At 42.5% G+C, this 17,503-nt stretch overlaps 1 protein-coding gene across 1 annotated transcript in view; it reads right to left on the bottom strand.

Moving 5' to 3' along the window:
- Positions 1 to 17,503, bottom strand: part of itga8 (integrin, alpha 8) — a 129,855-nt gene that overhangs the window by 69,376 nt on the left and 42,976 nt on the right. The window contains exons 9-12 of the mRNA XM_088327236.1: positions 14,973 to 15,016; positions 10,906 to 10,962; positions 8,538 to 8,590; positions 8,257 to 8,462 (exon numbers count right to left, since the gene is read on the bottom strand). Coding sequence (XP_088183362.1) covers positions 8,257 to 8,462; positions 8,538 to 8,590; positions 10,906 to 10,962; positions 14,973 to 15,016 — 360 coding nt within the window. The remainder of the gene's footprint in view (positions 1 to 8,256; positions 8,463 to 8,537; positions 8,591 to 10,905; positions 10,963 to 14,972; positions 15,017 to 17,503) is intronic.

The following is a 17,503-nucleotide window of genomic DNA, read 5'->3' as shown; positions in this document are numbered from 1 at the left end:
ATGTGTTGAAAGCCAGCAGAGGAGCTAACCACGTGTTGTGTGTGACTCATCCATTTGCAGCAACTGTAATAAAGAACCTCATCATCCAGTCCAGCGTGAATGTGGATCTTTGGTGGGACGGGTACACCGCGGTTACATTGCTCTATAAAAGTAACATTTACTGGCCGTTATAATGTTTTTTCTTAATTACTTTTAGTGTTTCCGAGTGCCAATACGTTGCACTTTGGAATAACCCTTACGATTGTTTCATGTTTGTGATCTGAGTTTTTTCTCCAGAATAAAATGTCTGAGTGAGGGCTTGCCCAAGACTGATGATTCCATAATTTTAGCTCGGCTTGTACTTTAGATCCCCTCCGATGTATTTTTTCACTGCGATGAAGTCATAGTCATGTCGTGCATCACTATGAACGATAGCGACAGGACGTTAATTGAGATGATGAAAAATAAAAACACATGGCTCCATAGACTGTCAACTCAGCTGCACTCAACCGGTATGAACAGCTGATTCGAAGCAAAACATGCAAGGATGAGCTCAAGCGAGGACGGTTCTTTTTTTTTAAGAGGGGAATTTACAAACGCCGTGATGACATCTGCCCATGATTACACGCAGATGGAAAAAAAATGGGTACAGGTATATTTTTGCACACTCGCACACCCAATTATGATGCTGACGTCATTCCCAACAGACACGAATGTGCGCTCATTAGATTAAAAAACAAAGTTTGCACATGTCAGTAAGACAGTCCCCCGCCCGAGGGGCGGCCTGATGTGATTTATGTTGCCCGTCAGTGAAAGCCCGACTATTGATCCACGAGCCATTGATCTGAAAGCCTAACCGAGTGGAACGCACATTAACAAACCGGGGTCCATTAATAAATAAAACCCGAATCACTTGCTCCAGATGTGGATCAGTTTGTCACGGAGACACCGGAGCTCCAGCCTGGTATGCATGTGTGCAAATCCAATCAACGAGATGATAAAACAAACACAAAGACGATAAATGAACTTCAATCTCCAGGACATAAATTCCCTTCCAGATGATTTCTATCACCAAGGCACATGCGGAGGGTTAAAAATAACTCGCTCAGACTACGAGGCTTTTTTGGACATCACGAGCGGATATGTGTTCAAGTTGCTGTCCTTTCATGGACGGACTTCCTGACCGTCCCAAGAATGATGTTGTTCGAGCTTTTGATGGGATTTCCTCTGCTCCAGACCAAACAATCCAGAAAAAGATCTGCCTGTCATCCGATATACGTTTGTTCAATATTTGGCAGAACGCGGGGTAACAATCCAAAGGTTTTTTTTTGCCCACATCTCTGAAATTGTAAACAGCCATTCACTGAGCTTTGTCAAACCCTTCAAACTGAAACAATGGCTGGAGGCTGCAAGGGGATCTACTTTGTTTTTATTGTTGCAATTGTTAAACAAAGGCAGACATTATAAATATGAACTTGTGCAGACTTGGTTTGATCAAGACAAAGAAAAAAACCCTAATTGTAAAAAACCTGAAGCGTGAAGGGAATTAAATGTGACCTAGCCAGCGCACTCGAGGCTCGTGGTCATCAGAGTGGGGAAGGACAATTTTTCAAACGTGATGAGCACGTGGTTTTAATTATTGTCCTCTTATTTGTCTGTCTAGGCCACATATGTCAGAGTCAAGGCCCGCGGGCCACATTAGGCCCGCGAGAGGGTTTTACCTGGCCCGCGTGACGATATCAATATATTATTAGATCCGGCCCGCAGGCCGCTGCAAGCCAGCAGCCCGCAGTACGCATGAATACTACATTTCCCACAATGCAACGGGGACGCGCCGAGCGGGAGCAAAGCGGGAGGCGGTTTGATTTATTCAGCAGTCTTTAGCATAACAGCAAAAATTAGCCCACATATACCCATCAACAATGGCTAAACGGAAGGTGGACACTGAAAACCGGGGCTTTCAAACAAGGTGGGAGTTGGAGTACATGTTCACGGAGGTAGCTGGAAAAGTATCAGCGTCAGCCTCAAACAAGTAATGTAGAGTTGTAGTAATACAGTACTGTATATAAATGTATGTAAATACAGTAATAATACAGTAATGTTTCCTGTGCAATTACACATTTGAAGTTTTTACTCCGTTCAAGTTTAAAAGTTAAATATGCACATAAAGAAAGTCTTGTTTTTTGTTGTTCCCCTCGGGAATTTTAAAGCTTTATTGTCTATGTTGACTATGTTGTTTTTGTTTGCCGACTCTGTCCTGGGAGTGTTTCTTGCTTTTCGGCTTTTCATGGAAAATAGATCTTGATGTGGACAACAGTCTTTTGATAAAATTGTCTCCTATTTAGCAGAGAAAATGACTTTTGATTGTTATTATTTGTTAATCAGTAATTCCTTTTTTTCACACTAACCCAGAGAAAGCCCAGAAAGGAAAGTCAATGTACATTTGAGCAGGACAGATGAGGCCCAGTGTGTTGATTGCTATTGGTTTTAAGTAACAAGAGATTTTTGCACTTTATTTTATTGTATTTCGAGGCAATATTTCTTTTTAATAATTTCAGATGATTGAATGATAGAAAATGGTTATGAGTTGTTGTTATGAGATATGTTATGAGTTTTTTATATAAAGGACATTTGTATTTTGTGCCTGCTGAAATTAAAAATGACTGACAGAGTCATAAGAAAATATTGCTTTATTTATACAATCATATTGTAATATATTTGTTGTGTTTTCAGTAGGTTAAATCTTGGTTTCAGTAAAGATTGGACAGTCCGGCCCTCGGCTTGTAGCCAAATGTTTTATTTGGCCCTCCGTCCATTTGACTTTGACACCCCTGGTCTAGGCCAAACGATACAATGTATCTAAATCATTCACCACCAGCTAAGATGAAAATGGATGGTTAATGTCCTAAAATCTTTAGCAGGGGTACACTATACCCTTTGAAGTGGCTTCCCCGTCACTGATTACTGTGTAGAGCCACTATTTTGGTAAGCATTTCTGAAAAAACAACAGTTATAATGTTAACACTATATTGTTACTATATTTTTAAATATTGTGTGGGGCTCAGTCCACCGCAAAAACATCTTCCACTGATTGATTATTTTTATCATTGATCGGCTAATTAATAAACAAAAGTATCCAGATTTCTGATATAAAATATTAATCATGTATGTTTTGAGGACAGTGTGTATTATTTAATGTTTAGATGTTGCTGTACTGTGCAATGCAAACAGAAACAAGTGCTAAAAAGCACAAGAAAAAATCTACAGAGGCACAAAGGGACCAGACCGCAACAGTTTTCTTGAAATTGTCTTTGATTTTGCATTCCCGTAGCAACAAGTTTTTCCTTTGCTTTCTCGCTCACACGCACAGCCACTCCTTCTCTAGCATGTCCACCTGTAACTCCAGACTTTCTACCATACATACCTACAAGCTGTAATTCACCCTTTCCTTTCATCTTTGTTTCACTCAAGGCTAACACATCAACCTTCCTTTTAGTCATCATCCATCCGATCTCCTCTTTCTTCCACTCAGTCGCTTTACTTCCACATCCTCTCACATTTAGAGACCTTATAACTAGTGTTTGCGGGACCTTTCAGTCCCCCACCCCCTTTCTTTGCCTTGCTGTCTCTTAGGGAGTAGAGATAGAGAGGAGAGGATTCCCAGTCCCCTCGCTCCCGCCACTTTAGCCACCTCTTACGACACGCAGCGGACCACGGTAAGAGAATTCTCACACCTCTCAGGGAGAAAGGGCCCCTCACCACAGGACCGAAGTGGGGAGGTGATGTAAAAGGATAGTGGGATGTTTAGAGGCGTTCTAAAGGATGTATGATGCAACAGGGGTAAACCAGTGAAAGCTGTCGGGCCATGCTGTTGAACAGAAGAGTGTGTCGTGTCACCCTGACCCGAGTGACATGGTCGCTTTCTCGTGTCCCGCTTCATCTGGAGGGACGAAAGCATGACCAACTTGGGTGCCGAGGTGCTTAACTTGTTTGGGTGTTTGGCCATTTGTGTTGGCCATGGTCCCCCAAAAATGTGTGTGTTTTTGCTACTTTTTCCCTTTTTTCTTTTCTTTGTTTTTGTTTATGTGTTTGTCTTGCTGTTGATTACCCCTCTTGAGGGATATGACCAGGGTAGGTAGATAGATAGTAGCAACAAGACGGCGGACACATTTTTCAACTCACTGTAGATCACCCTCATGTTATGTCAAATAAATGCAAATATCTCAACTTATGAGTATTTTAGAAAAATGGACCTTTATATGACAGTTCATGTATTAAAATTAATATTGTTTTTTTTTTTTTTTTTACCACTAAGAGGGACTAATTTACACACGCAGTCCCTTCAAGTTACTGATCATGCTCGTGATTTCTTAAAACCAATTGAAAAACACTTTCTATACACGTTTTTTATTGTTTAGATGTTTAAATGCTATACTGCTACTTTAATTGCTTGAATTGAATTCCGCTAATCACTTTGTATTGCCTATTTTATCTTTTATTCAAAATAAATTTGATTGAAATGGTGAAGCTTCTGCGATGGTTTCAGGACCAGAACGGAACTTACGTTGCGTTTCTCACAAGTTTTATTGGAAGAAAGAGAAAGAGTTGCGCCCACGATCCGGTGATTGCTGGATGCGGGAAGCAGGTCGCTCTGAACGCGGAAGTGGATCTTCCGTGGCGAGCGATGGCGGGGGTCGGGAACAGAAAAACGGGTCAGTCGCCGCGGACAGAAAGCAAAAACGTGGTAAGGGTCGGAAGCGAATCGTAAGCCAGGAAAGGAGAGTAGACGTGGTCGCGGACAAAAAGAGGTTGAAAGCCGGGACGGGAGAGTAGATGCGGTCAGGATCAAAAACGGGTCGAAGCCGGGGACAGATGGGAGCAAAAAAAGGTGGGAGTCAGGGTCGGAAAAGGCTTGCCTAGTGTTAACTGAGGTTGAAAGCCGGGACGGGAGAGTAGACGTGGTCAGAATCAAAAATGGGTCGCAAGCCGGGGGACAGACGGGAGCAGAAAAAGGTGGGAGTCAGGGTCGGAAAAGGCTTGCCTAGTGTTAACTGAGGTTCGCAGACGGACTGATAACAGGGGACAGATAGGAGTGGGTTTAAATAATAAGGGACAGGGAGCCAATTAGAGTCCAAAGCAGTTGGCGCCAAAAGGAGCGCGCCCAGGTGAATCACATCGGTAATCATGACAGACGGTGCATAATCCAATCACATTTTTTAGTAGGTTTATTTAGTTACATATTTCTTGGTCAAGTACTCTTTAACAAGAGCCATACATTACAAATTGAGTGTGCTATCACTGTCTATTTTTAAACCAATTTCCTGCCTTTGATGCCTCAATTGTCATGTCCTGCACAGTTGTCATGGCGCCCAGCTGGCCCCGCCCCTTGACACCGGCTGAGACGCATTGGACTGCTTTTTGAGTACTTAAACGCTCCTTTTGGGACTGCCTGGTTCCAGACCATTGTTTAACCCTTGTTGAAGACCTGTTCATGCCTTTTTGATCTGAGTAATGCCTACTTTGTAATTTTGCCTTTAAACCTGTTTTGTTTTGTTTTTGGTCCGTTTGTGTGTTGGACAACTTTTATTTCCTTTTTAAAGTTACAGATTGTCTACGCATATGAGTTCCGAATTCCTGCTTCCTGGCCCGTTTCCTGACATCAATACATTCAAGTTTTTTTTCATCCTCTATTTTTATTTTCCCAATTCTTATTATGGTCTGTGTTGAACATTTTGAAATGAAAAAAAAAAGACAGAAACTACAAAAAGAACCTCTGTTTTAGTACCGAAGTTGAGTAGTATTAGTGCCTTTCATATTAGTGTGAAAAATACATGAATTAATCCTATGGTGCCTAGTTTTGTGACAGAATTAAATTTTACATGCCGAATACTGTGGGACCGCAAAGAGGATGGGTTGGACCCTGTGTTGGTAATTTCACAGTTGCTCACAGACTACCCACACATTTTCTCTGAGTCATTGTGGGTTGGTCTCAGGCACCTACAATCAAGGTCGATCCAAATTGCTCCTTTTCTACCCTTTAAATGCCGAAATTAAGGTCTAGCTAGGGCACATATGGACCAGGAAGGGAAAACTTGGTGACCACCTTTTTCTTCCACTTTGTGCCCAGCAAAGGCGCAGTCAATGTACAAATCTTTGTAATTAAATTTTATTGTGTTAGACTCAAAGCGTCCTGTGTGGTATAACATTGTTGACAAGCCATATTCTCGGATTCTAGTCAAATTCTTCAATCTCGTCTTAATTAGAAATACAATAAGGCTTAAAAAATCAGGCCCGACTCTCATGATTACTGATGTGACTCAGCTGTGCCCGCTCGTTTGCCGCGGGTTCTGATTGGCTCCCTGTCAGTACTTGAACGCAGACCTGTCAATCCCCGGTTGTCAGTCCATCTGGGAACCTCAGTGAATACTAGGCAAGCCTTTTTTGACCCTCATTCCCGCCTGTCCCAATTTTGCTCCCGTCTGTCTCCGGCTACGACCTGTTTTGCTCCTGACTACGTTTGTTCTCCCGTCCTGGCTTACGATCTCTTTTTGTCCCCGACTACGTCTACTCTCTCGTTCCGGCTTACGACTCGCTTCCGACCCAGCCTTGCTCTCCCAGTCCCGGCTACCGACCCGTTTTTTCCGTCCCTGACACCGCTATCGCTCGCTACGGATGATCCACTTCCACGTTCGGAGCACAATCCGAGTACGAGAGCGACTTGCTTCCCGCGTCCAGCGAAGACCGGATCGTGGGCGCAGCCCTTTCTCTTTCCTCCAATAAAACGTAACACAATTGGGTCCTGTTTCAGTTCTGGTCCTGACACCAACCTAAAACAGTCATTAAAGTCAGACACAGCCAGAGCTCGACCAATTTATTTGATTTTCAGCACCAAGCCTGAAGCGAACACAACATTTTATACTTCATTTGTGAGGACTTGGGAGGAGGAAAGGTGACTTCTGATAACACATTTTTGTGTCTCCAGATGTTCCATAAACCAACCATTTTCTATCATGGACAGGTTTTTTGAAGAGTTGACTGGAAAATTTTAAGGCAATCCGTTATTTTGATGGTTTGAAAATCAGGGCAGGGCGTATGTCCCTAAGAAATCTAGTGCAGCACTTTAGAAAGAGGCAGAGAGACAAAGAAGAATAGTGACTGGTGTATAACATAAAAAAGCCAGCAAGTGAGAAGCCTGGCCTGACCCAAATGTCATGATTGACATTTATGGCCTAAGGCAGGGGTGTCAAACTCATTTTAACTCGGGGGCCACACGATAGAACAAACATTCTGTCAGGGGCCGGACTAGTAGATTAAAGAGAAAGAAAAAGAGAGATAAAGAAATAAGAGAAAGAGGGGGGGAAAAGAGAGGGCGGGACAAAGAAAGAAAAAGAGAGAGGGAGAGAGCGTGAGAAACAAAAGATAAAAAGTCGCGAGAGAGAGCGGGAAAAGAAAGGGAGAGGAAGAAAGAAATCCAAAGAGAAATAGAAAAACAGAAGGAGAGAAAAGAGAAAAGAAAGCGCAAAGTGTATAAAGAGAGAAAGAGAGAAGAGCGAAAAGGAAAAAAGGAAGTTAGAGCAAAGAGCTTAAAAGACACGGAGAAAGAAAGAGACAAAGAGCAACAAAGGAGGAAAAAAAGAGACACAGAGAGTGAAAGAGACAGAGAGTGGGAGAAAAGGGGTGAAAAGAGAGAGAGAGAGTCTGAGAGAGAAATAAATACAGGTACAGTGTCTTTGTGAGAGGCACCTGGCTTTGGCAACATCAAGTTGACATATTTCAACCTCCAGCTTGTTTTTCTCTTGCGCTTCGCTGTGTGTTGTCTCGCGGGCCTGATTTGGCCCGCGGGTTGCCTGTTTGACACCTGTGGCCTAAGGCTTAAGAGTTTACCTCTGGCCTTAAACCCATTCTGTTTGTTTTGTAAAAAACACCTTGTCAATTCTGTTGAGAACACACTTCATCGGATATGTCTAACAAAAAACATAATAGGTATTTTCTCAATCCTAAAACAAGCCTGCACAAACGCAAACCCTAGCAAGGAAATTGCCTGACAAAGAATTTGGATATCCTTTATGTAATACTACTACAATAACAAGGTCATATTTTTGTTGTTATTTCCCACTTTAGTAACAGCCTTAGGCCAAAAACGGCAAAGACTGTGAAGTAGGCGAAGAGGAATTGTTATTGTTTCTCTGGCGTTTGTTTGTGTTAGTCAAATCAAATTAATCTATCTTAATTTCCTTGGTTTCTTTCCCACGCTACTATCACATTCATGCATCTTACCGTTGTACCCGTCGTTGTTGACGTCCCCCAAAGGCGCAATGGCCGTGCCGAATCGTCCGAAGGTGTGAGTGCCGGTGAGGACGACGGCTTCGGAGAAGGTGAGTGGGGCCTTCTGCAGGTACAGGTAAACCCTCCCCACCTCTTTGGGTTTGCTCTCCATCTCCCTCTCCATGTAGAGTGGGGCTCCCACAAGCACATCGTCAGTCCTGAAATGACCAAGCAGAGCTTAGACAATACAATACATAAATACTGTCTATGCAAATATTGCGCGGTAAACATACCCGTCACCGTTCAGGTCTGTTACAGCCACCGAGTAGCCAAAATAGGAGGCCATCTAAGGGGAAGAGTATCGAGTATTAAAGGTATTTCCAATCAGATTTTTTTTTCCTTTTATACAAATACATTGCAAAATAATCCATGCAACAGGGGACTCGAGAAATTGAGTCTTAAAGTTGACCTATATGGCTTATTTCCTCAAGAGCTGTGATGTCATTGAAGGAACACCACACTTTCAAAAGGGCAAATCCCATTAACACAACATGTGAGGCAGCTCAGGAAATCGACAGCGATTGTTAAAATGATCTGCATTTATATAGCGCTTTTCAAGGCAAGACTTCCCAAAGCGCTTCACATTTCCCAATAGCGGCCGTGCAGCCATGTAAGGCGCTAACCTGCTTATTGGGGGCCTTAGGGGTTCAGTGTCTTACCCAAGGACACTTCGACATGTAACACGGACAAGCCGGGATTCGAACTGTGATCTCTTGATCCCAAGACGAGAGCTCCACCCCCTAAGCCACTGCCGCCCCAGCGATTGCATACCACTCAAAGTTGACCTATATGGCTTATTTCCTCTAGAGCTGTGATGTCATTGAAGGAACACCACACTTTCAAAACGGCAAATCCCATTAACACAACATGTGAGGCAGCTCAGGAAACCGACAGCGATTGTTGTGAACAGCGATTGCATACCACTCAAAGTTGACCTATATGGCTTATTTCCTTCAGAGCTGTGATGTCATTGAAGGAACACCACACTTTCAAAACGGCAAATCCCATTAACACAACATGTGAGGCAGCTCAGGAAACGGACAGCGATTGTTGTGAACAGCGATTGCATACCACTCAAAGTTGACCTATATGGCTTATTTCCTTTAGAGCTGTGATGTCATTGAAGGAACACCACACTTTCAAAACAGCAAATCCTATTAACACAACAGGTGAGGCAGCTCAGGAAACTGACAGTGATTGTTGTGAACAGCGATTGCATACCACTTGTTTGTGCTTGGAGAAATTGGAAATTTGCTTACCCTGCCGCTGGGGGTTTTGAGACTGTTTTGTCTGAGTTGCGTACTTCCAAAAGCTGTTTTCTTTTACTTCCGGTTGGTGCTTGTTGGCTACCCACTGTATGTTGTATGGCCAGCTAGCCTAGCGTTAGCGACAGTTTTGACGTATTCCTTGGTTTATTAACGGCTGGCTTCCAATTATTACTGTAGCCGCTTTCGTGTTTGGTCCCTGGTTCCCCGTGTTTTTTGGTCAGCCAGTCTTTCGATTTCCCACCTAGGCTGCCGTCGCCTTTCGGTGATCAGTCCCAGTTAGCCCCCTGTTGGCGGCTCTCCGTGGGTTCTTTTTGCCGGTTAGCACCTTTTGGGTTGCTTGATCTAGCAGTTTTTCACAAAAACGTTGCTCACCACACTCACAACCACTTTGACTAATTAACACATAAAACAACACAGAAACTGGATTGCTAGGGTGCAGCTGTTCCTCCGATGACATCACAGCTCAGGGTGACAAAGACATTATGTCGGAAAATATTAGAATTTACCGATGAACTATATATAAATTTTAGGCAACTAAACGTACCATCTCAAATTTTGCATGCTTAAGAATTTGGTCTTTGGAACGACTGTATTGGCCATAATTTGCATAAACAATTAGCAATTACGGACTATGAGCCCTAACCTATCACATTTCAAACATCTGGCTTGTGGAGAGATGCGGCTTATCCATGCATGTTTTTGCACTGTGTTACGTGAGTTTTCGGCTGTGATTTTAATAATTCTCCTAAGCAAGATAAGGACTTTTCTGCCAAAATGGACTTAATTTTATTCCTGGTTACGCTATGAGGAGGATAATAATGGATTGGACCTTGAGAAGGCATTACAACTGTGGCGGGACAGCAAACCATGAAGAACATATGAACTGAAAAATCTGAAGTGATAACTGCTTTGTATTACCAATTAACTGTGATGATTAAAACTGAATGAAAATATAGATTGATATAATTATTTCAGCAATATTATTTCATATAATGTACAATATTGTTATGAACTGAAAAATCTTCACGTGATAACTGATTTGTATTACCAATAAACTGTGATGATTAAAACTGATGTATAGATTTATATTTAATATTTGTCGCCGATTTACAATTTCAACCTCGATAACACTAAATTTTGGGGACCCATAGATCTCTGTTGGGACCCATAGATTTTTGAGTATGCGAGTCCCCGGAACCCATCACTTTTCAGAGGTCAAATGAACACTGTTAAACAAAATATAATTAAAGGCACCCAAAATATATTGAGAGTTAATTCATGCACAATAATAAACAACTTGCATTCGGAATTTTATGACTGTGGAGGCTTTTACCTGTTCTCCAGTAAAATTCTGGATAAAGGTCAGGTTGGTGGAATTGATCATCACCACCTAAAGGAGTAAAAGGACTAGTTATAAGATGCAACAACTCAGCATGTTTACTTACAATACACATAAATTAACCAAAGCCAACAACAAAAACTTTAATTGATATTCATTCATTTTCGGCCCTCCCCTATTTCCATTCTCATGGTTACCCCCTATCAACTTCGTCACCCCCCAAAAGTAACCCTTCATGTGGGGAGAGATGGAGGGGGAGGCTGAGAATTCCTTTATAAGACCTGAAATAACAACCACATGGGGACAGCCGGGGGCTTAACACACACACACAGGAGGATACTACTCGACCCGTTCACAGATGTTGCAAAGACACACTAGCCCAGGATTGATTTACAAACATAACGATAAAGACAAATTCTAATATTGGATTCGTAAACTTCAACTACTTCCAGTAGGGTATTGGAAAAAAAAATCAAAAATAAAATAATTATACCCTGTCAAGCTCCAGGGCTCCATGCCCTTACAAACTGTCGTATTTTCCCTTACAAAATACCAAATAATCTTACACCATATTTTTTTTTTCAAACGTGTTTATTTATGTAGTTTAACATGTCATATTGTAAATGTGTTTCGTTATATCGTATATATTGTTAATTGACATCTTGTTGTGAGAGACTGAGTTGCTCGACATGAATGAGGTTTATTATAAAAAAGTTCAAAAATGAAGTCGCTTGGACGTTCACTGTGGAAGGAAAAAATATATGCAAATATAATTAAGTAGAATTTTCTTATTCAAATTATGAATTCATTTTGCGCCAGCTGCGTTTCATTGGCAGATTGGCTTTACGTCTATTTTAGCTCCCACTCTTCGTTTGTCAGTCCGTCAACGACCCTCTGCCCCGCAAGACGTGGGTTTTGACTCGGTCCTGTTTCCTGTTGGTATTTCCTGTCCGGTATTGTTCCCGTTTATTTTTGTCCTGTTTAATATTGGTTTCCAGTTTCGTTCCAGTCTATTTTTGCCCTGTTTATTATTCCTTCCAGTTTTCGTTCCCGTCTAGTTTGTCCTGTTTTATTTCGATATCCTGTTTCATTATCAATCTCGTCTGTCCCGTCCTGTCTGGTATCGACCCCATCTGTCCGATATCAACTCGGGAAATTGGTATCGATCTCGTCAGCCTCTGGCTTCCTATCTTTCCACGCCAGACCGCTGCCTAACGTGCATGACTCCCCATTTCCCCTAAAATAAAAGTGAGAACGTCACGCATTTGGGTCCCGATCCTGTTCCGGTTCATGACACATGATCATTTAAATTACAAAAATGAAAACATAAATAAACAAATAAAACTGGTACTGAACATACATTTTCTAACATTTTACGGAAACATGGCTCATGTCTAGCATCCCGGACGCTAACGTGGAGCTACCCGGCTTCAGCACTGTTAGGCAGAGACACAAAAGCCTGCGGAAAGCGGAGAGGAGGTCGACTCGCTATCTGCGTGAACACAAGGTGGTGTAACCCTGGGCACAAAGATTTCCATCTGCTGCAGGGACGCCGAACTTTTGGACTAGCGTGTGACGTCATCCACTCCGCTGTTGCTAAACTACAACACAGCACCCCGAGGCCATCCTGTTAATCTGTTAATAAACAACAAAGGATACTCTTGGAAGTGTGAATTTCCCTACGGGGATGATTAAAGTATCTATCTATCCATCTATCCATCTTCTATCCATCTATCTATCCATCTAACAATTTCGATGGACAGTGTGCTTCAAGATACCTTAATAAAAAATGTGTGCCTAGGCTAAGAAGAATACATTTTATTATCTTCAACATGGGGCAGCACGGCGGGGCAGTGGTTAGCGCGTGTGCGGCACAGTTCTAAGGTCTTGGGATCCTCCTGTGTGGGTTCAAATCCAGCTACCGGACTTACTGTGCGGAGTTTGTATGTTCTCCCCGTGCTTGCGTGGGTTTCCTCCGGGCACTCCGGTTTCCTCCCACATTACAAAGACATGCATTTCAGGTGGATTGCCCGGTCCAAATTGTCCCTAGGTGTGAATGAGCGAGTTGTCTGTCCCTGTGTACCCTGCGATTGGCTGGCAACCAGTTCAGGGTGTCCCCTGCCCACTGCCCGACGATTGCTGGGTTGGGCTCCAGTACCCCTGCGACCCTACTGAGGATAAAGCGGTGCAGCTAATGAGATGAGAGATGAGATCCTTAACATGAATACTTTTCGATTTTATTTGCCTTAATCATGTACTTTCTGGATATTTACATCTCAAACGAATTTTATCTTTTCAAAAATCATCCTCCTAGCTCCGAAACAGAACAGAAGTGATGTTCTCTGGGTACGCTGTTATGGCAGGTTAAAGGAGGGGGTCGTTTTTGTGAAGGGGTTAGCGGGGTGACGTGGGGTCAGTGCCCTCCACATGCGGCGGAAACAGTGTATCATTAAGAAGGACGGACGCGCTCAGCCCTGGGGACAAGTTCCCATCGCATCGCATACCAGTTCAAAAAGCGTTCAATGTCCCAGCGAGCCCGCAAAATCGGTTTCGCTTTCCACTTCACCGAATCGGCGACGGGTTCAAGGCCAGGTTTGAAAGCGGTGAACCGCAAGCTTCCGGCAGAGCGGCTATATTGTACTACGGGCTCTATATAAGAGATTCCTCTCCTTGCTCTTGTCATAATGGAGTTAGGGTGCAGTGCGACGCATTGAAACAGTCGCGGTCAAATCTGGAAACGGTTTCTTGTTCGTCTGTCACACAGGGTAAAGCAGTGGCGGTCAAGTATTTCTGGCCCCCAGGGTTGGGTAGGGTTACTTTAACTTGATTACTTTCAATTACTTTTGGATTACTCTAATATCAAATATGCTAAAAAAAGACAAAATAAACTAAATATGAATACAATTATGACTCACAACACGTGGTAAGCTTTCTCTCCTGGCTTTGATCTCTTTGATCTCCGGCAAAATTAACATAAAATGCGACAGAAACAAAATGAAAATAAATCCAAACAGCTTGCCAACATCATTTTTGCCGTTCCATGTCTTTCGTTACTCCCCAAGCCTGCACAAAATTTAGTAATTTTATTCATATTTAGTTTCTTTTGTCTTTTATTAGCATATTTGGTATTGGAGTAATCCAAAAGTAATTGAAAGTAATCAAGTTAAAGTAACCCTACCCAACCCTGCTGGCCCCTAACCCTTTTTTGTATGCATCATTAAAGAGGGGTCCTAGGTTTTGGTAAATTCAGTTCCAGCAGTGGTGACACGTCCTAGATGTTCTAAAAATTTGAAGCATCTAATAACAGTTATTGGAAATATTAAGTCAGGGTAGAGGTAGGATCTTAAGCCCGAGCCTAACCTAAAATTGGACCTAAAATGTCAACTATTATGTGCAAATTTAGGCCAGGCTTTTCTCTCGCTGACTGTTTTTCCAATTATCCACCCATCCTTGTTTTTTGTTTCTTTTTCTTAGTTTCGCTTGGTGGAGGATTAGCATGATAGATCCAGTACCCCTCTAACGCTTGGCCACGGATCATCCACCACGCGACACAAAGAAAGAGAAACAAAGAACAATGACGGGTGGTTAATTAAAAAAAAAAAAAAAGAAATTGTGTGAGAGATAAGCCCAGCTTGGCCAACACAAATAAAATATGAAATTTTGTGTTTACTTCTGGCTTGGCCTCTCGAAACAAGTTAATTACCCACGGGCCAAGTCGGGTCCGGCTGGATTTTTTTAGGCCTGATCTTACCCCTAGGTCAGGGGTCTCAACCTGGCAGCACGGGGCCATTTGGGTCCTCCAGGATGAGAGTTTGCGCTCATAGTCTTAGAAATAACCACAACACGATTTTTGCGGTGGATGTCTCTAAAATGCTTTACAGCGGGACCTTTATTCACCTCATAGGGGGTAGGGTTGAACATGGGTTCAGGGGTCATTCAAATGCTCTAGGAGCACTTTGATCAGAAAAGGCCGCCAATTTTTGAACGATTTCCTTCCCAAATCCTTGCCCAAACACAAGAATTTCAAGGACTTTTTTTTGCATTCCTGCGTCTATACTCACATAGCCAAAGTTCTGCGCTCCTCTCGGTACTCCAGCGATGAGCTCTGAAAAATTTCAAAACAGACTCGAATTAGTGGGCGAGGGGTAAACAGTGTTCATTTTACCTCTGAAAAGTGATGGGTCCCAGGGACTCGCATGCTCAAAAATCTATGGGTCCCAACAGAGATCTATGGGTCCCCAAAATTTTGTGTTATTGTGGTTGACATTGTAAATCGGCAACAAATATATAATATAAATCTATATATTCATTCAGTTTTAATGATCACAGTTTATTGGTAATACAAATCAGTTATCACTTGAAGATTTTTCAGTTCACAACAATATTGTACATTATACAAAATATTATTGCTGAAATAATTATATTAATCTATATTTTCATTCAGCTTTAATCATCACAGTTAATTTGTAATACAAAGCAGTTATCACTTCAGATTTTTCAGTTCACAATATTGTACACTATACAAAATAATACTGCTGAAATATTTATATATTCATGCAGTTTTAATCATCACAGTTAATTGGTAATACAAAGCAGTTATCATTTCAAATTTTTCAGTTCATATATTCTTCGTGGTTTGCTGTCCCGCCATAGTTGTAATGCCTTCTCAAAGTCCAATCCATTATCATCCTCCTCATAGCGTAACCAGGAATATAATTTAGTCAATTTTTTGCAGAAAAGTCATTTTCTTGCTAGTATTCTTTTGTTAATTTTCTTTCGTCGAATCGTTCGCTTCAAAACACGTGTTTTCCTTGCCTTCTCGGTCTTCTGAAGAATTTCTCCGCCGTTTTTTCATGCCGGAATTATTGCCGTTGTTACCACTTTCTGTGTTATGTTTCGACTTATTACCGACACTGAAGAAATTAGCAATTTTTTTGTTGATTTGCACCTAATACCAATTGTTTTTTCGGAGGCATACTTCTCTTTCACTCGACAACCGCCACAATGATGACGTCATCTCGAAGCAACGAGATCTCGTTTGCCGAGATCGGCGCGCGACCAAAACAACAATGGCGGATGGCGGATCTGCCTGACGAAAAGTTTGGAGTGCGGTAAATCTTTGTTAAAAAAAAAAAAAAAAAAGTAATCGGGTAATAATGACAATTTGGTGTCAAAAAAGTTGCGTCCTGGGGACGCACGTTGATTTGACCCAGCAAAAATTATGCGTCTAGGACGCGGGGACGCGGGCCAACGAGAATACTGGGAAAAGACTTACAATCAAAGACGGGGGTCGACAGAGGCCTGTCAAAGCTTTCGACTCTTAACAGTCAGTGAGAACTGACTGTGAGAAAAAACGTTGAGAACAAAACGACAGAGTGCTGAAGTGACTGACGACTGCGGTGTAATTAGCATCTCGGGGCGATGAGCGAGACCCTTTCCTGTCCTCCGGCTCTTTTCTAAGACCACAGCACTTCCCAACGCCATAAGGACTGGGAGTTACGACCGCTTCTCCGATGAGATGAAGACGCTCGAGACCACAGCGGGCTTCGCACCATAACACTTGCATCCAAATGCTCGTGTGACTTTTAAGACTCTGACATGTGTTGCGCCCGAGGGGCCTTTGAGGGGCTTAGTTCATAAAAGCCAACCCAACCAGTGATTGGCAAAGAGGCGCCAATGGATGATAAAACAAAAGGAAGCGATGACGATAGCGGATTAACTCAGTACGAAATATCCATGTTATCCATTTTTGGGGGTTTAGTGATACTTCCAATGCTGATCTGTTTGTTAAGGGCCCGGTCACACAGCCGTTTGCGTCTGTATCGCGGGTAAAATTTTGCGTTTTTTTTTTTGCCCGTGGTTGCCCGCGATGGAAAATGCGCAAAATTGGCCAACCCGCTGTTCATCGGTGGTATGCCCGCAAAACAGACGCCGGCGACTGTTCCGCTTCCTCATCGCGTCATTTTCTCGTGTGGACCACGGGTATAAAAGCTCCCGAGCCGGTGTTGTGCCCAAATTCGACTCCTACGCAAAATCCCCCCCCCCTTCCCTCGCGTGAACGCGCATTCTGCTGCGATCGCTTTTGTTGGAAGCGTGCATTGACGTTGGTGATTTTTTTATCCGCGTTAACAAACGCATTTTGTAGAATACGATCGCACTTTATTGTTTAAATAAACGCGTTATATAGACTAAGATCTCCCAATTGTTATAATTAGTTTGCTTTATTGTTTTAATAAGCGTTTGATATAGAATATGATCGCTTTTGTTGGAAGCGCAGCAGAATGCGCGTTCACGCGAGGGGGGGGAGGCTTTTATATACGGTGTGCATTACCGTTTGATTACGTTCACAACAAAAACAAAGACGGAATGGTTTAAGTTGTATTACATTCCCAACAAATGCAAGACGAAGTGGTTTTGGTTAGATATGTTCGCCATTACATTCCATAAAAGTGATATAAAAGTGAGATAAAACGAGGTAAAAGTGGTTGTAGTAGCGGCAGGGATGCATTTCTCGGCATAACACCGGGCTGTAGAAATCATAACCGCTCAAGACACAGTCCCGTGAAGATCAAGATTTCAAGCTATGGCACCG

Source organism: Urocampus carinirostris, chromosome 2 (genome assembly GCF_059441175.1).
Source record: "Urocampus carinirostris isolate Australia breed hairy pipefish chromosome 2, RoL_Ucar_1.0, whole genome shotgun sequence".
NCBI lineage: Eukaryota > Metazoa > Chordata > Actinopteri > Syngnathiformes > Syngnathidae > Urocampus > Urocampus carinirostris.
Note: the sequence above shows the minus strand (reverse complement) of the source record. Positions and strands in the feature narration are given on the sequence as shown.